This window comes from Macrobrachium nipponense, chromosome 26 (genome assembly GCF_015104395.2).
Source record: "Macrobrachium nipponense isolate FS-2020 chromosome 26, ASM1510439v2, whole genome shotgun sequence".
In the NCBI taxonomy this organism is placed as follows: Eukaryota; Metazoa; Arthropoda; class Malacostraca; order Decapoda; family Palaemonidae; genus Macrobrachium; species Macrobrachium nipponense.
Genome location: NC_087215.1, coordinates 73,839,965 through 73,856,130, shown reverse-complemented (window position 1 = coordinate 73,856,130; position 16,166 = coordinate 73,839,965). Strand labels below are relative to the sequence as shown.

At 38.6% G+C, this 16,166-nt stretch overlaps 1 protein-coding gene across 1 annotated transcript in view; it reads left to right on the top strand.

Annotated features, from left to right (window-relative positions):
• LOC135200429 (glutaminase liver isoform, mitochondrial-like) overlaps positions 1-15,946 on the top strand; it is a gene marked incomplete in the record, with an annotated part of 185,304 nt that extends 169,358 nt beyond the window's left edge. Inside the window, 5 exon segments of the mRNA XM_064229065.1 lie at positions 11,907-12,083; positions 12,950-13,081; positions 13,216-13,370; positions 14,025-14,165; positions 15,031-15,946. Of these exon segments, the coding sequence (XP_064085135.1) occupies positions 11,907-12,083; positions 12,950-13,081; positions 13,216-13,370; positions 14,025-14,165; positions 15,031-15,178 (753 nt within the window).
• Positions 15,947-16,166: the final 220 nt, after the last annotated feature.

Sequence of the window (16,166 nt, the reverse complement as noted above, 5' to 3'; positions counted from 1 at the left end):
GTACATTCATATTTAGTTGTATTCACTGCGAAACAGATTCCCCAAAGTCTTCAGTTTACTGAAAAGAGGAAATCGACCCCCCCGAGATTCGATCAAGAGTCGACTTGGAGGGTCGACGCTATGAAATGAAATGTTTCGCCTCAGTTGAAACCACTTCATTTGTTGACAGAAACCTCTGGTGTGTTTGTGGAGATCAACACCGCATACATCAATGGCGTTTACTCAGGAAAATCGCATCTGTCTCGTGCACAAAATCACCCTCTCTCTCTCTCTCTCTCTCTCTCTCTCTCTCTCTCTCTCTCTCTCTCTCTCTCTCTCTCTCTCTGATCTACTTGCGGAAGCTGTGCAGCAAATGGTATAAGGTTCATTCTCTCCTAGATCTGGTAATTTGTTATTATTATTATTATTATTATTATTATTATTATTATTATTATTATTATTATTATTATTATTATTATTACTCAAAACTTAGAAACAGTAAAAGGAATTAAATCAGTAAACACACTTTAGATGCCTAAGGGTTGTTGCAAGTTTCAGTACCCGTAAGCTATTTCCAAAGCGGTGTCGTTACCTGTGAGGGTAACCAGCGTGTAAGCTGATTCTTGTATTATACAAAGCAATTTGAACGATACGTAGCTACATAAATATGTATATATATACATTATATATTATATATTTATATATATACATACATATACGTATATGTGCTATTTCTTACTGATAATAATAATAATAATAACAACAATAATAATAATAATAATAATAATAATAATAATAGTAATAATAATAACAATTGGCAATGGCTACAGAGGGGAGAGCTAAAGAAGGAAACTGAAGGAATGATAACAGCGGCACAAGATCAGGCCCTAAGAACCAGATATGTTCAAAGAACGATAGACGGATATAACATCTCTCCCATATGTAGGAAGTGCAATACGAAAAATGAAACCATAAACCACATAGCAAGTGAATGCCCGGCACTTGCACAGAACCAGTACAAAAAGAGACATGATTCAGTGGCAAAAGCCCTCCACTGGAGCCTGTGCAAGAAACATCAGCTACCTTGCAGTAATAAGTGGTATGAGCACCAACCTGAAGGAGTGATAGAAAACGATCAGGCAAAGATCCTCTGGGGCTATGGTATCAGAACGGATAGGGTGATACGTGCAAACAGACCAGACGTGACGTTGATTGACAAAGTCAAGAAGAAAGTATCACTCATTGATGTCGCAATACCATGGGACACCAGAGGTTTGAAAGAGAAAAGAAAGGGAAAAAAAATGGTTAAGTATCAAAATCTGAAAATAGAAATAAGAAGGGTATGGATATGCCAGTGGAATCGTACCCATAATCATAGGAGCACTAGGCACGATCCAAGATCCCTGAAAAAGGAAATCAGAAAAACTAGAGGCAGAAGTAGCTCCAGGACTCATGCAGAAGAGTGTGATCCTAGAAACGGCACACATAGTAAGAAAGTGATGGACTCCTAAGGAGGCAGGATGCATACCCGGAACCCCACACTATAAATACCACCCAGTCGAATTGGAGGACTGTGATAGAGCAAAAAAAAAAAAAAATAAATAATAATAATAATAATAGCAAGAATTTCCATTTATAGCAAGATTCTATGTTTATTTGCATCCTGTTCATTGCAACTGCATATAAATGCAACGGCTTAGAATATCTTTTATACATTTTGCCCATATTTTCGTGCGTCTGTCGTTGAGAGAGAGAATTTGAACATAAACACGTCGTTGCATTTATGAACTTATATTATGTACATACACATTTTTATTGCATGCGCGTGCGCATAAACTTCTCATGCATACATACGCTTGCAACATGCGTATAAACACTGTACTATACAACATTTTTATAAGCATTGACTTTGTACGTATGTATCTATGACATATTTGTATGTCTAGATAAATGCGCTTGCAACATACGTGCGAAAGCACTATACTATACAACGTATTTATTAAGCATTGACTGTATACACATGTATCCAGAACGTATGTGTATATCTACATACATACGCTTGCAGCATGCGTGTGAAAGTGCTATACTATACAGCGTGTTTATAAGCATTGACTGTATAAATATATATTCAGGACGTATGTGATCTCTACATAGATACATACATTTGGACACTGTGAGTGCATTTCTGTTCGAATTATAAAAAAAAAAAAAAAAAAAAAAAAAAAAAAAAAAAAAAAAGCAAATCGTGAAGTTTAAAGTATTCCTGTCAGACATCGTAGGGTTATCAATCATTCTTACGGGACGTGAACCCAGGCCGTGAAATTGACAATCCATTGTGCAGGAACCTACGAAAATCTTTCCTTGGTAACAGAGGAGGCGCCTCGAGCCAAAAGCGGAGAGAGAATAGCTAAGGGGGTTTAATAATGTCGCCAGCGGCGTCTGCTCGTAAAGTAGTTTCGTTCCTTCTCACCCGCGAGTCTATTTTTAATCCTAATCTGGGAGATGGAAGCCTATATGCCCTCTTCGTATTACTGTTTAGCTCGTGTCTGTTCCCGATGATCCCAAGGAGAGAGAGAGAGAGAGAGAGAGAGAGAGAGAGAGAGAAAGCAACCTCTCTGAAATTATCGCAAGAAGAAGAAAGAGATTGCCACGCGTGAATCACTCGCTAAACGTAAACAACTCTCTATTTCGTCTGACAGTCCCCGAAGAGACGTGGCTCCTCGCTGTCCTTTCTTTATATTCGTGTCTCATCCCTGAATCCTTTGTTTTCGCGAAGCTCCGGAATGTATCAAATGTGTTTCTTAATTTACCGCGATGTTTTACGAAAGCCTCTATTTACTCTTTCGATCGTGATTATCACGTTTTGGGTCAGTGTCCCATATATGCCTTTTGAACTCCATGGCTGCCACCTTCGAACCCCCCCCCCCCCCCTCAACTCCCCTTCGTCCCATTCCCCGTCTTTTCCATCCCCTCATCTCTCCTCTCTCTCTCTCTCTCTCTCTCTCTCTCTCTCTCTCTGGCGAGGTGCCCATAGAGAAGACACTTCTCAGAAGTCATTCTCTAGACTCATTATCACGCCAAGCCTTTTACTCTCCACCTCATGATGTTGGTTTACATTCCGCCGCAGAGAGAGAGAGAGTAGTTTTCAATCCGATGCTTCAGCGATAAAAAGAGAGACGCCGGAAATGATGCTTCGGAGAGAGAGTAGTTTCAAAGATGACGATCCAGAGAGAGAGAGAGAGAGAGAGAGAGAGAGAGAGATTGATTGATTGATTGTGAATTATCTGGCGTCACAAAAGAGAGAGAGAGAGAGAGAGAACCCTTGTCACCAGTCTGTTTCCGTCATTTCTACTCCAAATCAAGGCATTCTTTTCCCCCCGTTAAATAATGCAAGTATTTTGATATCATTACTAAATGTCCTTTTTAAGACACGAGGTTCATAATTCCAGTTGTTTATTTGTTACGATTACTATTCTACTAGTTTTCTTATTAATTTGATATAATATATAATAAGAGAAGTTGCACAAGATCGCGGAACTATACTCGGTTTTTTTCCATTTGTCCATCCGCCTGTGGTGTTTGCGTATGGTAACACTGCGTCCCGGGCTTTAGATAGTTACATTCAGCTTATATTCAACAACCATGATAATATCCTATTTCGAACATTAACGGTGTAATTCGCATACAGTAAATTATTAAAACACTTTACAGTTGCAAATGTACACCCAGATATCCTTTTATTTACCTAAAACTTACACATAGCGTAACTATTTAAAGCCCGGGACGCAGTGTTACCATGCGATCTGAGTGCCCGGGCACTGGCAGTTTCACATTTCGTATGCCCCCCGAGGAATAGAGCGCTGTTATGGGCCCATTGGCGTTATGCCTCTGGCATACCGTGACCTCTTTAGAATGTGACACGGGCATATTTGGGTGGATTTGGGACGATGACCCCGGGCATTTCTGTGACAGATATTTTATCCAACCTCCTTTGCTGGTTCAAGTCAATGCAACTTTATCTTTGACAGATAGGGTTGCTCTCTCTCTCTCTCTCTCTCTCTCTCTCTCTCTCTCTCTGTATATATATATATATATATATATATATATATATATATATATATATATATATATATATATATATATATATCGTCAACTCTTTCCTCTTCTTTGGAAGGATATTTTTCTCAAGCCAAACGCGACTGTCCCCGTATTGGGGTAGTGCCGGCAGTTTACCTCGCGCGGCGCCCCGTATGCATTACTTCAAGGTTGTTTGCATCGTCCCCCTTCCTGAGGCCGTATCTGTAACCCCCCGTGCATTCCTTTGACTGTACTCCGTTCGTATTCTCTTTGAAATCTTTCTACTGTCAGTTTCCTTTCCAGCTCTTGGCTTTCGACGTAACCTTTATATTCCAATCCGAAGAAGTCTACATGAAAACAAGAAGCGTCGTTCACCTTAGACGAAGCGTGGAGCTCGGGTGACTGAATTAATGAGGGTGACTGACAGGTGGGGGGGGGGGGGTTAGGGGGGGGACGTGTTGATTGGAAGGTAAATGATTCCTCTACCTGCCAACAGCAACACGTTAAAAATCTTTTAAATAAGAATTTATTTCTCTCTCTCTCTCTCTCTCTCTCTCGTACATAAATGTCTGGTGAATGTTGTTGCAAAGGTGTTAGAAAGAAATGGTCACACACACACACACACACACACACACACACACACACACACACACACACACATATATATATATATATATATATATATATAATATATATATATATATATATACATATAGATATAGAAACTTCAAAATCAGTGGCTTTATAATATTTAAGCTTCCAGAGAATATTATGGTGTTCATTCGAAAAGAAGTTACAGAAGATAACCCGAATAATAGGAATGAATTAGGTATTCAAAACAAAACTCAAATTTGTCTCACAGAACCGACTTCTAAGCAGAGTCTCCTAAAAGAACCTACTCCATTGGATACCGGTCGATTTTCAAAGCCACACTCCATCTGATCCCTATTCCCCGGGCATCCATCAAGGGTGTTTAAATAAATAGCGGCTTGAGCTACCCGGCAATTTCCTTTTTGGTTTGTGTAATCAAACGGGACGCAGACTAGATTGCAGGAATCAATACCTCTCCTTTTTTCTCTGCAAGACCCCTCTGCCGCTCCCAACACTCCTCAAGACGTCGGAGATTGTGCCAACGCTTTTGACAGGTTCAATGTTGCTGAACCTCGACGACGAATCATGGCTGCACTGAATTGCAAATGAGGATTTTCTTTATTTACGAGCAGATGAAATGCAAATAATTTGCAAAACGTCAATGTTTTTTTCTTCTGTATCCTGTAACCAGCTATTGAAACATCTTACCCCGAAGGGGAGTAGGGCTATCAGTGCACCTCACGCAGGGCGATGTAGGCGTTACTCGAGGTTCTTTGTAGCGTCCCTTCGGCCCCTAGCTGCTGCCCTTGTAATTCCTTTTACTGCACCTCCGTTCATATGCTTTCTATTCCAACTGGCTACCCACTCTATCCTGACAATTGTTTCATAACGCAACTGCTTTGAGGTTTAACTCCTGTTACACTTCTCAAACCTTTCTCTTCTCAATTTCCCTTCCAGCGCTGAATGGCCTCGTAGGTCCCAGTGCTTGGCCTTTGGCCTCAAATCTTACTTCCATTCCATACCTTTTTTAACATCTTCGTTCAGACAAACAAAAATAGCAAATGTAAGTGTCGTAAGGTGTTTTGTCCTCTCATACAATGCTGAAAAACGAAGCAATTCTCGCGTATAAACGTTTGAATATAACTTTCACAATTGTGCGTTAGTCTTAGCAGCACAGTGTAAGTATCCTTGAGGAATCTTTGCGGCTATTGAGAATAATAATAATAATAATAATAATAATAATAATATAATAATAATAATAATAATTCTTTATTTCCAATATTACATTGGGTATTCATAAAATATAAAACTACAATTAGTACAAAACCATCTTACAAATAGTTGAAATATTTGTTATTTTAGACATACAAAAGTTGTTTTAAGAATCAACAGATCGGCTAAAACTTAGTAATTAATAAAATTCATAAGTAATAAAAGAATATCATTTACTTAAAATATAGTGAGTAAAACTTATTCCTCTTGAATATTAAATACATTGTCATAGACCATATAATTTGTAAATAAAAGCCATCCTATCCATAAGTTTTATCTAAAACTAATTCCAACATCTATAAAAGTACAGTAGTGCCTTCAAAAGTACTTTTAATATGACAATTAAGCACAACGTTCAGTAAAACTTACACTAATCGGAACCATTTAAAATTAGTTTCTTTAAGTGTACATTAAAAGCAGCGAGAGAGGATTTTTGTTTAATTGTGAGGTACTTTATTGTATAATGCTGGGCCTCGAATACTAAACTGGCGGGAGCCTGTCTCTGTTTTCTCCCTTTCTACATACAAATTTTCCTGCTGTTGAGTAGAAACCCCATTAACTGCGTGTACTGTTGGAAAATCATATAACCATTCAGGAGTTATTTTTCGTATTGTTTTGAATACCAAATTACAGACATCTATGGTATATTTGTCTTTTATCTTTAACCATTCTGATTTTTGAGGTAAGGGGATATGTGGTCATGTTTTTTTACATTACCTACAGCCACTCGGGCGTAGAAGAATCAAATGAATCTTTTACTCTATTTAAATAAATTAAAGTACCCATCACTTTCTTATAAACTTCATCTATATGCGTTTCAAACGTCATCTATCTGTCAAAATAAACCCCTAGATTTTTTACAGCTTTCATGGGTTTAATCATATTTCCATTAAAATCTATTTGCACATTGTCTCCAATTTCTAATATATATTGTCGGGAACCTATTAAAATGAATTGTTTTTTTCTCATTAAGAAGCAAACCATTAGTTAAGAAGTAGTATTTGGCCTTCTTTACTATGTATTCCGCCCTATGAATTAGTTCGTCTATTTCATTTACATTTCCTCCAATTAAGATCTGGGTGTCGTCGGCGTATTGGATGACGAAGCAGCCGGGTAGTGATTTTACCAGATCATTGACATATATATTACAAAGAGTATTGGGCCAAGAATAGAGCCCTGGGGTACACCAAACTCTACAATTTTTTGGGAAGACAACAAAGTTTGGGCTCCCATTCTAACTGACTGGGATCTGTTATGTAGGTAATTCATAAACCAGAGTGGATCTATACTCAGTGATGTACATTTATCAAATAATATATTATGATTCACGCTGTCGAAGGCCTTTTATAGTTCAAGTAAAAGCAGTAGGGAAACTTTTTTATTATCCATGTTATTATAAATCTTATCTGATATTTTTAATAGAGCCGTTCCAGTTGATAATTTTGGTCTGAAGCCGTGTTGACTTTGTGAGATTAGACCATTTGTCTCTAGAAAATCAGTGAATTGAATAGCGATTATTTTTTCCAGAACTTTTGATAATATCGGTATCAAAGATATAGGACGATAATTAGAGACGTCTTCCATATCACCACTCTTAAAAACAGGAATTACTACATGGGGATTTTTCCATAACTCCGGATACTGTTTAGTGGCCATGGATGTGTTAATTATAACTGTAAGGTAAAATGCAATAATGTATAACCCATCCCTAATGAAACGCAAGCTAATCCCGTCAGATCCAAAGGCATTTGTGTTTTTAAGATTTTTTATAATTAAGATGACAGTATTACAAGCAACAAGAGTAGGCTTAAAACTATCTCATTCTCTAACTGGAATATGACGTACTGTTTCAGTAGAGATATTACATTTCCTAATTTCCTTTTGGGTTTTTTCGAAAGTTTTTTTCCCGACCTCAGCGAAAAAATCTTTGAATTTTTCAGCCTTAGAGTGTACATCAGTTACTGCTGGCAATGGCACAGAGCTCCTATCTGTTTGTTGTCCATTAAATAGCATATTTTTTGTTATTTTCCAAGTAGCAGAAACATTGCCTTTAGCTTTCTGATATTCGCTTTTGTAATAACTGCTTATGGCTTCCAGCTAACTTTGAATTGACTCTCTTCTTCAGGTCTTTATGTTTTTCTCTCAGAGAGATGTTCAAAGTTTGATTTTTTAACTCACTTTTCAGTCTGTCTCTCTCTTTGATGTCCCGCTTTATTTCACCTGTTATCCAGGGCGTCCTCAGGGCGACGAACGATTTCTTTCGTTACAACCGGAACTCAAATGTTTAGGCACGATTTAAAGACGTCGTTTAAAATTCAAACTTGGTTGTTTACATTGTCGCTATTTAAAATACCATTTAATATATTTACATTATTCGTGAGGAGATCACAAAGAAAGTCTGGAGAATAATTTTGCAAACATCTAAAAGTTTTTAAAACAGGTTTCTTTTTTGGCTTACGAATATTCAAATGAGTTAAGATTGTCTCGTGATCTGCCTCCAAGCTTGGTATAATATCAATATTTGGTATCATATGTTTAGCATTTGTTATGACGAGATCAATTAAAGACGCCGATGTAGGAGTAATTCTAGTAGGTTTGTTTACTATCTGATCGAAATGTAGTTTTTTAATTAGTTTAGACATTTTATTCTCGGTCTTTAGCAGATCATCATTAAAATCCCCATAAATAAATATATGCTTATTTCGTAAAATAATTTCTTTAAAAATATCGGAGATTTAATCAAAAGAGGTTGCCGGTGCTTTGGGATGGCGATATACGCATCCTACAATAACAGAAGGAAACTTGTCTTCTACACCCTCACATTTTTCGATCGTTAAATTCATTTCGGTAACTTTCAAATAGTTTCTGACAAATATACATACCCCTCCACCCCGACCTTGATCCTGACGGTAGACATCATACAGGGGAATATATTTATAAATGCGTCTCTTATATTAGTGTATAACATGTTTCGCTGACACATAGAATATCAATGTTTTGTTCGTTTAACATAAGTTCTATTTCAAATTTATGACTCAACAAGGATTGGGCATTAATATGGACTACCGTTAACATATCACTGAATCTAGGAAATGGAATATCCTTGCTCGAAGGAAATGGAATACCCTTGCACGAACGCAAAGCCAGTAGATCGCTAAGCTCCGGTCTTCTATAGCCTAACCTAACGTAACCTAACACGCGAGCATCCTTATCTGTTCACCTCTCATTGCCATATGTTACTTCTTTCAATTGAACATCGTAATATCCCTTGGAGGCTTCAGGATTTCAAGTCAGTCGTCCCCTTGGGTGGGCTTGTTCTATCTGGGTAGGGTTCATCTTCTGAATAATAATAATAATAATAATAATAATAATAATAATAATAATAATAATAATAATAATAATAATAATAATAATAATAATAATAATAATAATAATAATAATAATAGTAAGGATTGTATCTGGCGACATCAGGATGGAGTTTGGAATAGAAAAATGCGCCTTAGTCAACATACAAAAAGGCAAAGTAACGAGAACTGAAGGGATAAAGCTACCAGATGGGAGCAACATCAAACACATAGATAAGACAGGATACAAATACTGGGAATAATGGAAGGAGGGGATATAACACCAAGAGATGAAGGACACGATCAGGAAAGAATATATGCAGAGACTCAAGGTGATACTCAAGTCAAAACTCAAACGCCGGGAAAAATATGATAAAAGCCATAAACACATGGGGCAGTGCCAGTAATCAGATACAGCACAGGAATAGTGGAATGGACGAAGGCAGAACTCCGCAGCATAGATCAGAAAACCAGGAAACATATGGCAATACACAAAGCACTACACCCAAGAGCAAATACGGACAGACTATACATAACACGAAAGGAAGGAGGGAGAGGACTACTAAGTAAAGAGGACTGCGTCAACATCGAAAACAGAGCACTGGGACAATATCTGAAAACCAGTGAAGACGAGTGGCTAAAGAGTGCATGGGAAGAAGGACTAATAAAAGTAGACGAAGACCCAGAAATATACAGAGACAGGAGAATGACAGACAGAACAGAGGACTGGCACAACAAACCAATGCACGGACAATACATGAGACAGACTAAAGAACTAGCCAGCGATGACACATGGCAATGGCTACAGAGGGGAGAGCTAAAGAAGGAAACTGAAGGAATGATAACAGCGGCACAAGATCAGGCCCTAAGACCCAGATATATTCAAAGAACGATAGACGGAAATAACATCTCTCCCATATGTAGGAAGTGCAATACGAAAAATGAAACCATAAACCACATAGCAAGCGAATGCCCGGCACTTGCACAGAACCAGTACAAAAAGAGGCCTGATTCAGTGGCAAAAGCCCTCCACTGGAGCCTGTGCAAGAAACATCAGCTACCTTGCAGTAATAAGTGGTACGAGCACCAACCAGAGGGAGTGATAGAAAACGATCACGCAAAGATCCTCTGGGACTATGGTATCAGAACGGATAGGGTGATACGTGCAAATAGACCAGACGTGACGTTGATTGACAAAGTCAAGAAGAAAGTATCACTCATTGATGTCGCAATACCATGGGACACCAGAGTTGAAGAGAAAGAAAGAAAGGGAAAAAATGGATAAGTATCAAGATCTGAAAATAGAAATAATGAAGGGATATGGGATGTGCCAGTGGAAATCGTACCCATAATCATAGGAGCACTAGGCACGATCCCAAGATCCCTGAAAAGGAATCTAGAAAAACTAGAGGCTGAAGTAGCTCCAGGACTCATGCAGAAGAGTGTGATCCTAGAAACGGCGCACATAGTAAGAAAAGTGGACTCCTAAGGAGGCAGGATGCAACCCGGAACCCCACACTATAAATACCACCCAGTCGAATTGGAGGACTGTGATAAAGCGCATAATAATAATAATAATAATAATAATAATAATAATAATAATAATAATAATAATAATAATAATAATAATATTCAGGGATCTTGGGATCGTGCTTAGTGTTCCTATTGTACCCAAATTCATAGGAACACTAGGCACGATCCCAAGATCGATGAAAAGGAATCTGGGAAAACTAGAGGCTGAAGTAGCTCCAGGACTCATGCAGAAGAGTGTGATCCTAGAAACGGCGCACATAGTAAGAAAAGTGATGGACTCCTAAGGAGGCAGGATGCAACCCGGAACCCCACACTACAAATGCCACCCAGTCGAATTAGAGGACTGTGATAGAGCAAAAAAATAAAATAAAATAAAATACTAATAATAATGGTTGCAGGTTCACAATAATATTGCATGTGAGTATAAGGTCTTTAATGGATATTAAAAGCTTTTGAACCTTGTACTAGGTTCATATTGACTGAAGATGAACCTAGTACAAGGTTCGAAAGCTTTTAATATCCATTAAAGACCATATACTCACATGCTATATTATTATGGTCCTGCAACCATTGTCATCATTTTCAACATGGAAAACTGTGCCCAATAATAATAATAATAATAATAATATAAACAACATACCACTCCGGATTAAGGCCATGGATAAGAGCACATGCTGACTTGAGTCTATTTTAACCTTTGGACAGGAACAGCACGAATAAATTGCACTTTTTTTGCAACTTAACCCTTGCTATACAATGCGGCCACGTGTCTCTAAACCACCAAAGGTTAAGTGTAAACAAATCATGCTTGAAAAGGCCCAAAATAAACCTGACTTCAGGAAGCGTGCAGATGCGTTACAGTTAATGGGTAAGAGCTCATGTTGACCTGAGGTCTCCTTAGCTTTGGGAAAACAAGACTAAATGAATCATAATCTGGGAGTATAAGTTACCATTACTCGAATGCGGCTACTTGTCTATAGAAACATTGTCTCTCTTTTTGTAGTGCTGTTCGGTGGAGGCATTAATTTTAACCATTATCTCTCTTTTCAGTTCTGTTCGATGGAGGCATCAATTGTAAACATTGTCCCATTTTCTTTCTCTCTTCCGCAGTGCTGCTCGATGGAAGTGACCGCCGAGAGCATGGCAGTCATGGCGGCGACCTTAGCCAACGGCGGCATCTGTCCGATCACGGGAGATCAGGTCATGAAGCCCAATGCCGTCAGGGACGTCCTCTCCCTCATGCACTCCTGCGGCATGTACGACTACTCCGGCCAGTTCGCCTTCAAGGTAAGGAGAACGACAAGAAGAAGAGTTCCGGGTTGTTTTCTCGTCCATTTTTCCCCTCCCGAATCAGTTTGGCAAAAGGACCGTTGTCTTTGCTTCCTTTATTATTTTATTATTTTTTCATCTTTATTATTTTATCGTCTTTATTATTTTATCATCTCAAAATGCTGATAACACGAAATTAATGGCCGATAACCTTCGAGGCTTCCCTCTTACCCAAAGAAAATATTATTTCCGACATAATATAATAATAATAATAATAATAATAATAATAATAATAATAATAATAATAATAATAATAATAACTGACGAACCTATTTGCATAACTTGGATGATTGAAAGTAATTATGGAATAACATATGTATATATATATATATATATATATATATATATATATATATATATATATATATATATATATATATATATATATATATATATATATATGTGTGTGTGTGTGTGTGTGTGTGTGTGTGTGTTATTCCATACTTACATTCAATTATCCCAAGTTATGCAAATAGGTTCGTCTGTTATTATTATTATTATTATTATTATTATTTATTATTATTATTATTAATTATTATTATTATTATTATTATTATCATTATTGTTATTCTTATTATTATTATTTATTATTATTATATTATTATTATTATTTATTATTATTATCTTATTGTTTATTATATATATAGTTATTGATTATTATTGAGTATTATTTAATTATTATCATTTTGTTATTATTATTATATACGTTATGTATATATATATAATATATAGATATATTTATATATATATATTATATATAATATAAATATATATATTACCGAATCCTGTAACAAACCTCCTTCAAAGATGTTCTCCTCCAACAGGTCGGTCTTCCTGCCAAGTCCGGGGTATGCGGGGCCATCATGCTGGTCATACCCAACGTCATGGGCATCTGTATCTGGTCTCCGCCTCTTGACCCCCTGGGGAACTCCGTTCGCGGTCTTAAGTTCTGTGAGGTAAGAGAGAGAGAGAGAGAGAGAGAGAGAGAGAGAGAGAGAGAGAGAGAGAGATTGGGGGGTGTGTAAGTTGGTAAGCATTGCCTAAGAAGGCAGAGAGCTCACGAAAGTCTAACTCTAACCACCTTCCGCAGGAACTGGTACAAGTCTTCAACTTCCACCGATACGACAACCTTCGCCACGCCGCGAATAAGAAGGACCCGCGAAAGCAGAAGTTCGAGTCCCGTGGCCAGAAGGTGGTGTCACTGCTCTTCTCGGCATGCTCCGGAGACGTCACTGCAATGAGGAGGTGACGCTATGATTATTATTATCATTATTATTATTTCATGCGAGAATACGTGCTGATAGAATAAGCCTAAAATACCAAGAACTTTGTAAGCTTTTCGTTGCCTATTCATTTAAAAGTCTCGCTCTTTTTTCTGTCTTTCTTAGTTTATATCCCTTACTACTCATCTTTCTCTTCAACAGCTATTTCTGTACCGTTCAGGTTGTCTTGGGAGTCAGTTCGAAGCGAACCCAGTATATCTTGGATTTCTATAGGCACATCAACTTATTTCATATTCCTTTGAGTCTTCAAACAATGTACAATTTCAAACTTTTTCTCGTTTTTCTGGGTATTTGCAACCATTTCTAGACCATAGAGTTCTGAAAATAGTCCCTGAACGGGAGATGACCAGTGTCACTGTGGTACAGAAACATCTTTCGGGAATACCAGCGGGCAGTTTGGTCTCTACCTGACCTCTTAGTGTTTGTGTGTGTATGTGTGTACGTGGACTAAAATAAGGACACTGTGTTGCCCATCCCACTGGCCTCTGATATAAAGGAAAATACACTTTTGTGGTCAAAGTCTGTACAGTCCATGAAGGTCCATAAGCCTCACCACAGACAACCCCAGACACTGTGAAAAATAACTAACCTCCCCACGTTTACTTTTGGTCAACAGATATGCCCTGGCCGGCCTCAACATGGCTGAGAGCGACTACGACGGGAGAACTGCCCTGCATCTGGCAGCGGCCGAGGGTCACATGGACACAGTCGTGTTCCTTCTGGAGAAGTGCAAAGTCCCCCCAGCGCCGAAGGACAGGTCTGTATCAAGGGCCAACCTGCCATTCTTTTCCCCTTTGTTAGGAAATAGGCAAAGAATAGATCAGCTATTAGAAAAAGGATAATTTGATGACCATAGCAACTGTGCTTTGTCTCACTAATCATTGTATCTTTCGTAGTAAGTACTGTATTTGGGTATTGACCCGGTATGTCTCCGAGGTGCTAGTACTAAACATGGCTAAAGCTCAATGGCACGTCGTGTTTAGTACTAGCTCGTCGGGGATCAAAGATATAGTTTATTAATATATAGAAATAGTTTATAGAAATGGTTGTATATAACACTTTGATACCCGAAGGGCTAGTATTCAACACGTCCCATTGAGCTTCCGCCATGTTTAGTACTATAGTAGATTCACATCTACCGTGCATCTGATGACTAGTACCGTCCCTTACGACGCTCCTGATTGGCCGATGATAAGCCAATCACAGGGTTAGAAACTCAGTCTCTCCCGAGAGAGTTCACATAGGCAGATGTATGTTCTACCTTTCCTGAGGGATACTTGAAAGACGTATCCCTCAGGAGAGGTGAAACATACATCCTCCCTATGTGAACTCTCGAGAAAGACTGAGAGTGTCCAGCCCTGTGATTGGCTATCAACAGCCAATCAGGAGCGCCGTAAGGGACTGGCCTAGACATCAGGTGCACAGGTGATGTGAATCTACTATAGCGCCTCGTAGGTGACCCATGTTTGATATTGTTGAGAACCCTATATAACCTGATGACTGCGCTTCTTTCCAGTAAGAAGTATAACAAAGCAAGATTGTATATCTTTTTTGTGGGAAAGATCGTCGCCTTAGAGCTAAATATTCACTCTTTAACCTCTCATTTCTGTTGCGCCCTCCAGATGGGGCCACACGCCAGTCTCCGACGCGGTGGAGTTCGGTCACCCGGAAGTGGCCGAATACATCAAGGAATACGAAGTGAAGCTGGAAGAGGAGAAACAGAAGTCCATCATCCGGGAGGACGAAGAGGAGACGCAGGCCGAACAGTAAAGACCGATACAAATATTTCCAGAGAAAATCAGGACAGGAAAATACGAGCTGTGCTTTCGTCGGGAACTCAGAGGAGATAAATTATCTTGGAGCGAGAACGTCCACTCTATTTCAGGGATGAAATTCCGCTACGTGTGTGATTATGTTTTCCACAGGGGCTTAAGTTAAGTGTACAGTAGCGTGAAGGTTTATTTATCCATTTTTTTTTTTCTATCCAAACAGGGTGAGTAAGCGTGTAGTACTACTAAGCATAAGAGATGATAGCAATCACACTTTATTGATTTCGTGCGTTTGATGGCACAGCTTCCGTAAAAAAAAAAATTGCTGTTGCCGTCGAAACAAAACTGAGTCGTATTCTTCGTCCCTTCTCATAACAAACCCGGTCCCTTAGGGACCTTGGAAACGAAAAGACAGTATTAAAAGAGGAGACGAACGAAGCGCAACGCTATCGAGGTGTCACGGTCTATAAAGGAAGACCTCGGTCTGCGTTATCCTCTCTACGGAACATTAGCATTCGTAGCATTTTGTTTTCTGCGTCGTTCAGAGGCGTCGCCCGCAGTTGTCAGTCGATGATTTGTGCCGTTAGTCCCTCCAAGGATTCTGTTAGGTTAAGGCTGGGTCTTTTTCCCCTCAGGGAAAGAGGCGCTCGGCGATTAGATTAAAGCAAAGGTTCTTTTCCTTACTCCAATACTCCCGTCGCCTACTCGTGCAATATTAGGCGAAGTCCGACGCATCGAGATGAGCAGTATTCTAGCGACAAAAAAAGAACGATTTGCGTTTGACTGTAAAAACCAAAAACAAAAAACGAAAAACGAAAAATAATAGAGGCATTCAGTAGACGAGCCCGGTAGTTTACAAGAGGTGATGAGAGAGGTAGATGGGTAGATAGTAGATAGGAAAATAAACAGGTTAAAAAGAAAAGACAGCTTCCCATCCCTTAGTGCATTTGAGTAAGCTTTTGAAGTTACTGAAAGAAAATAGAGAGCAA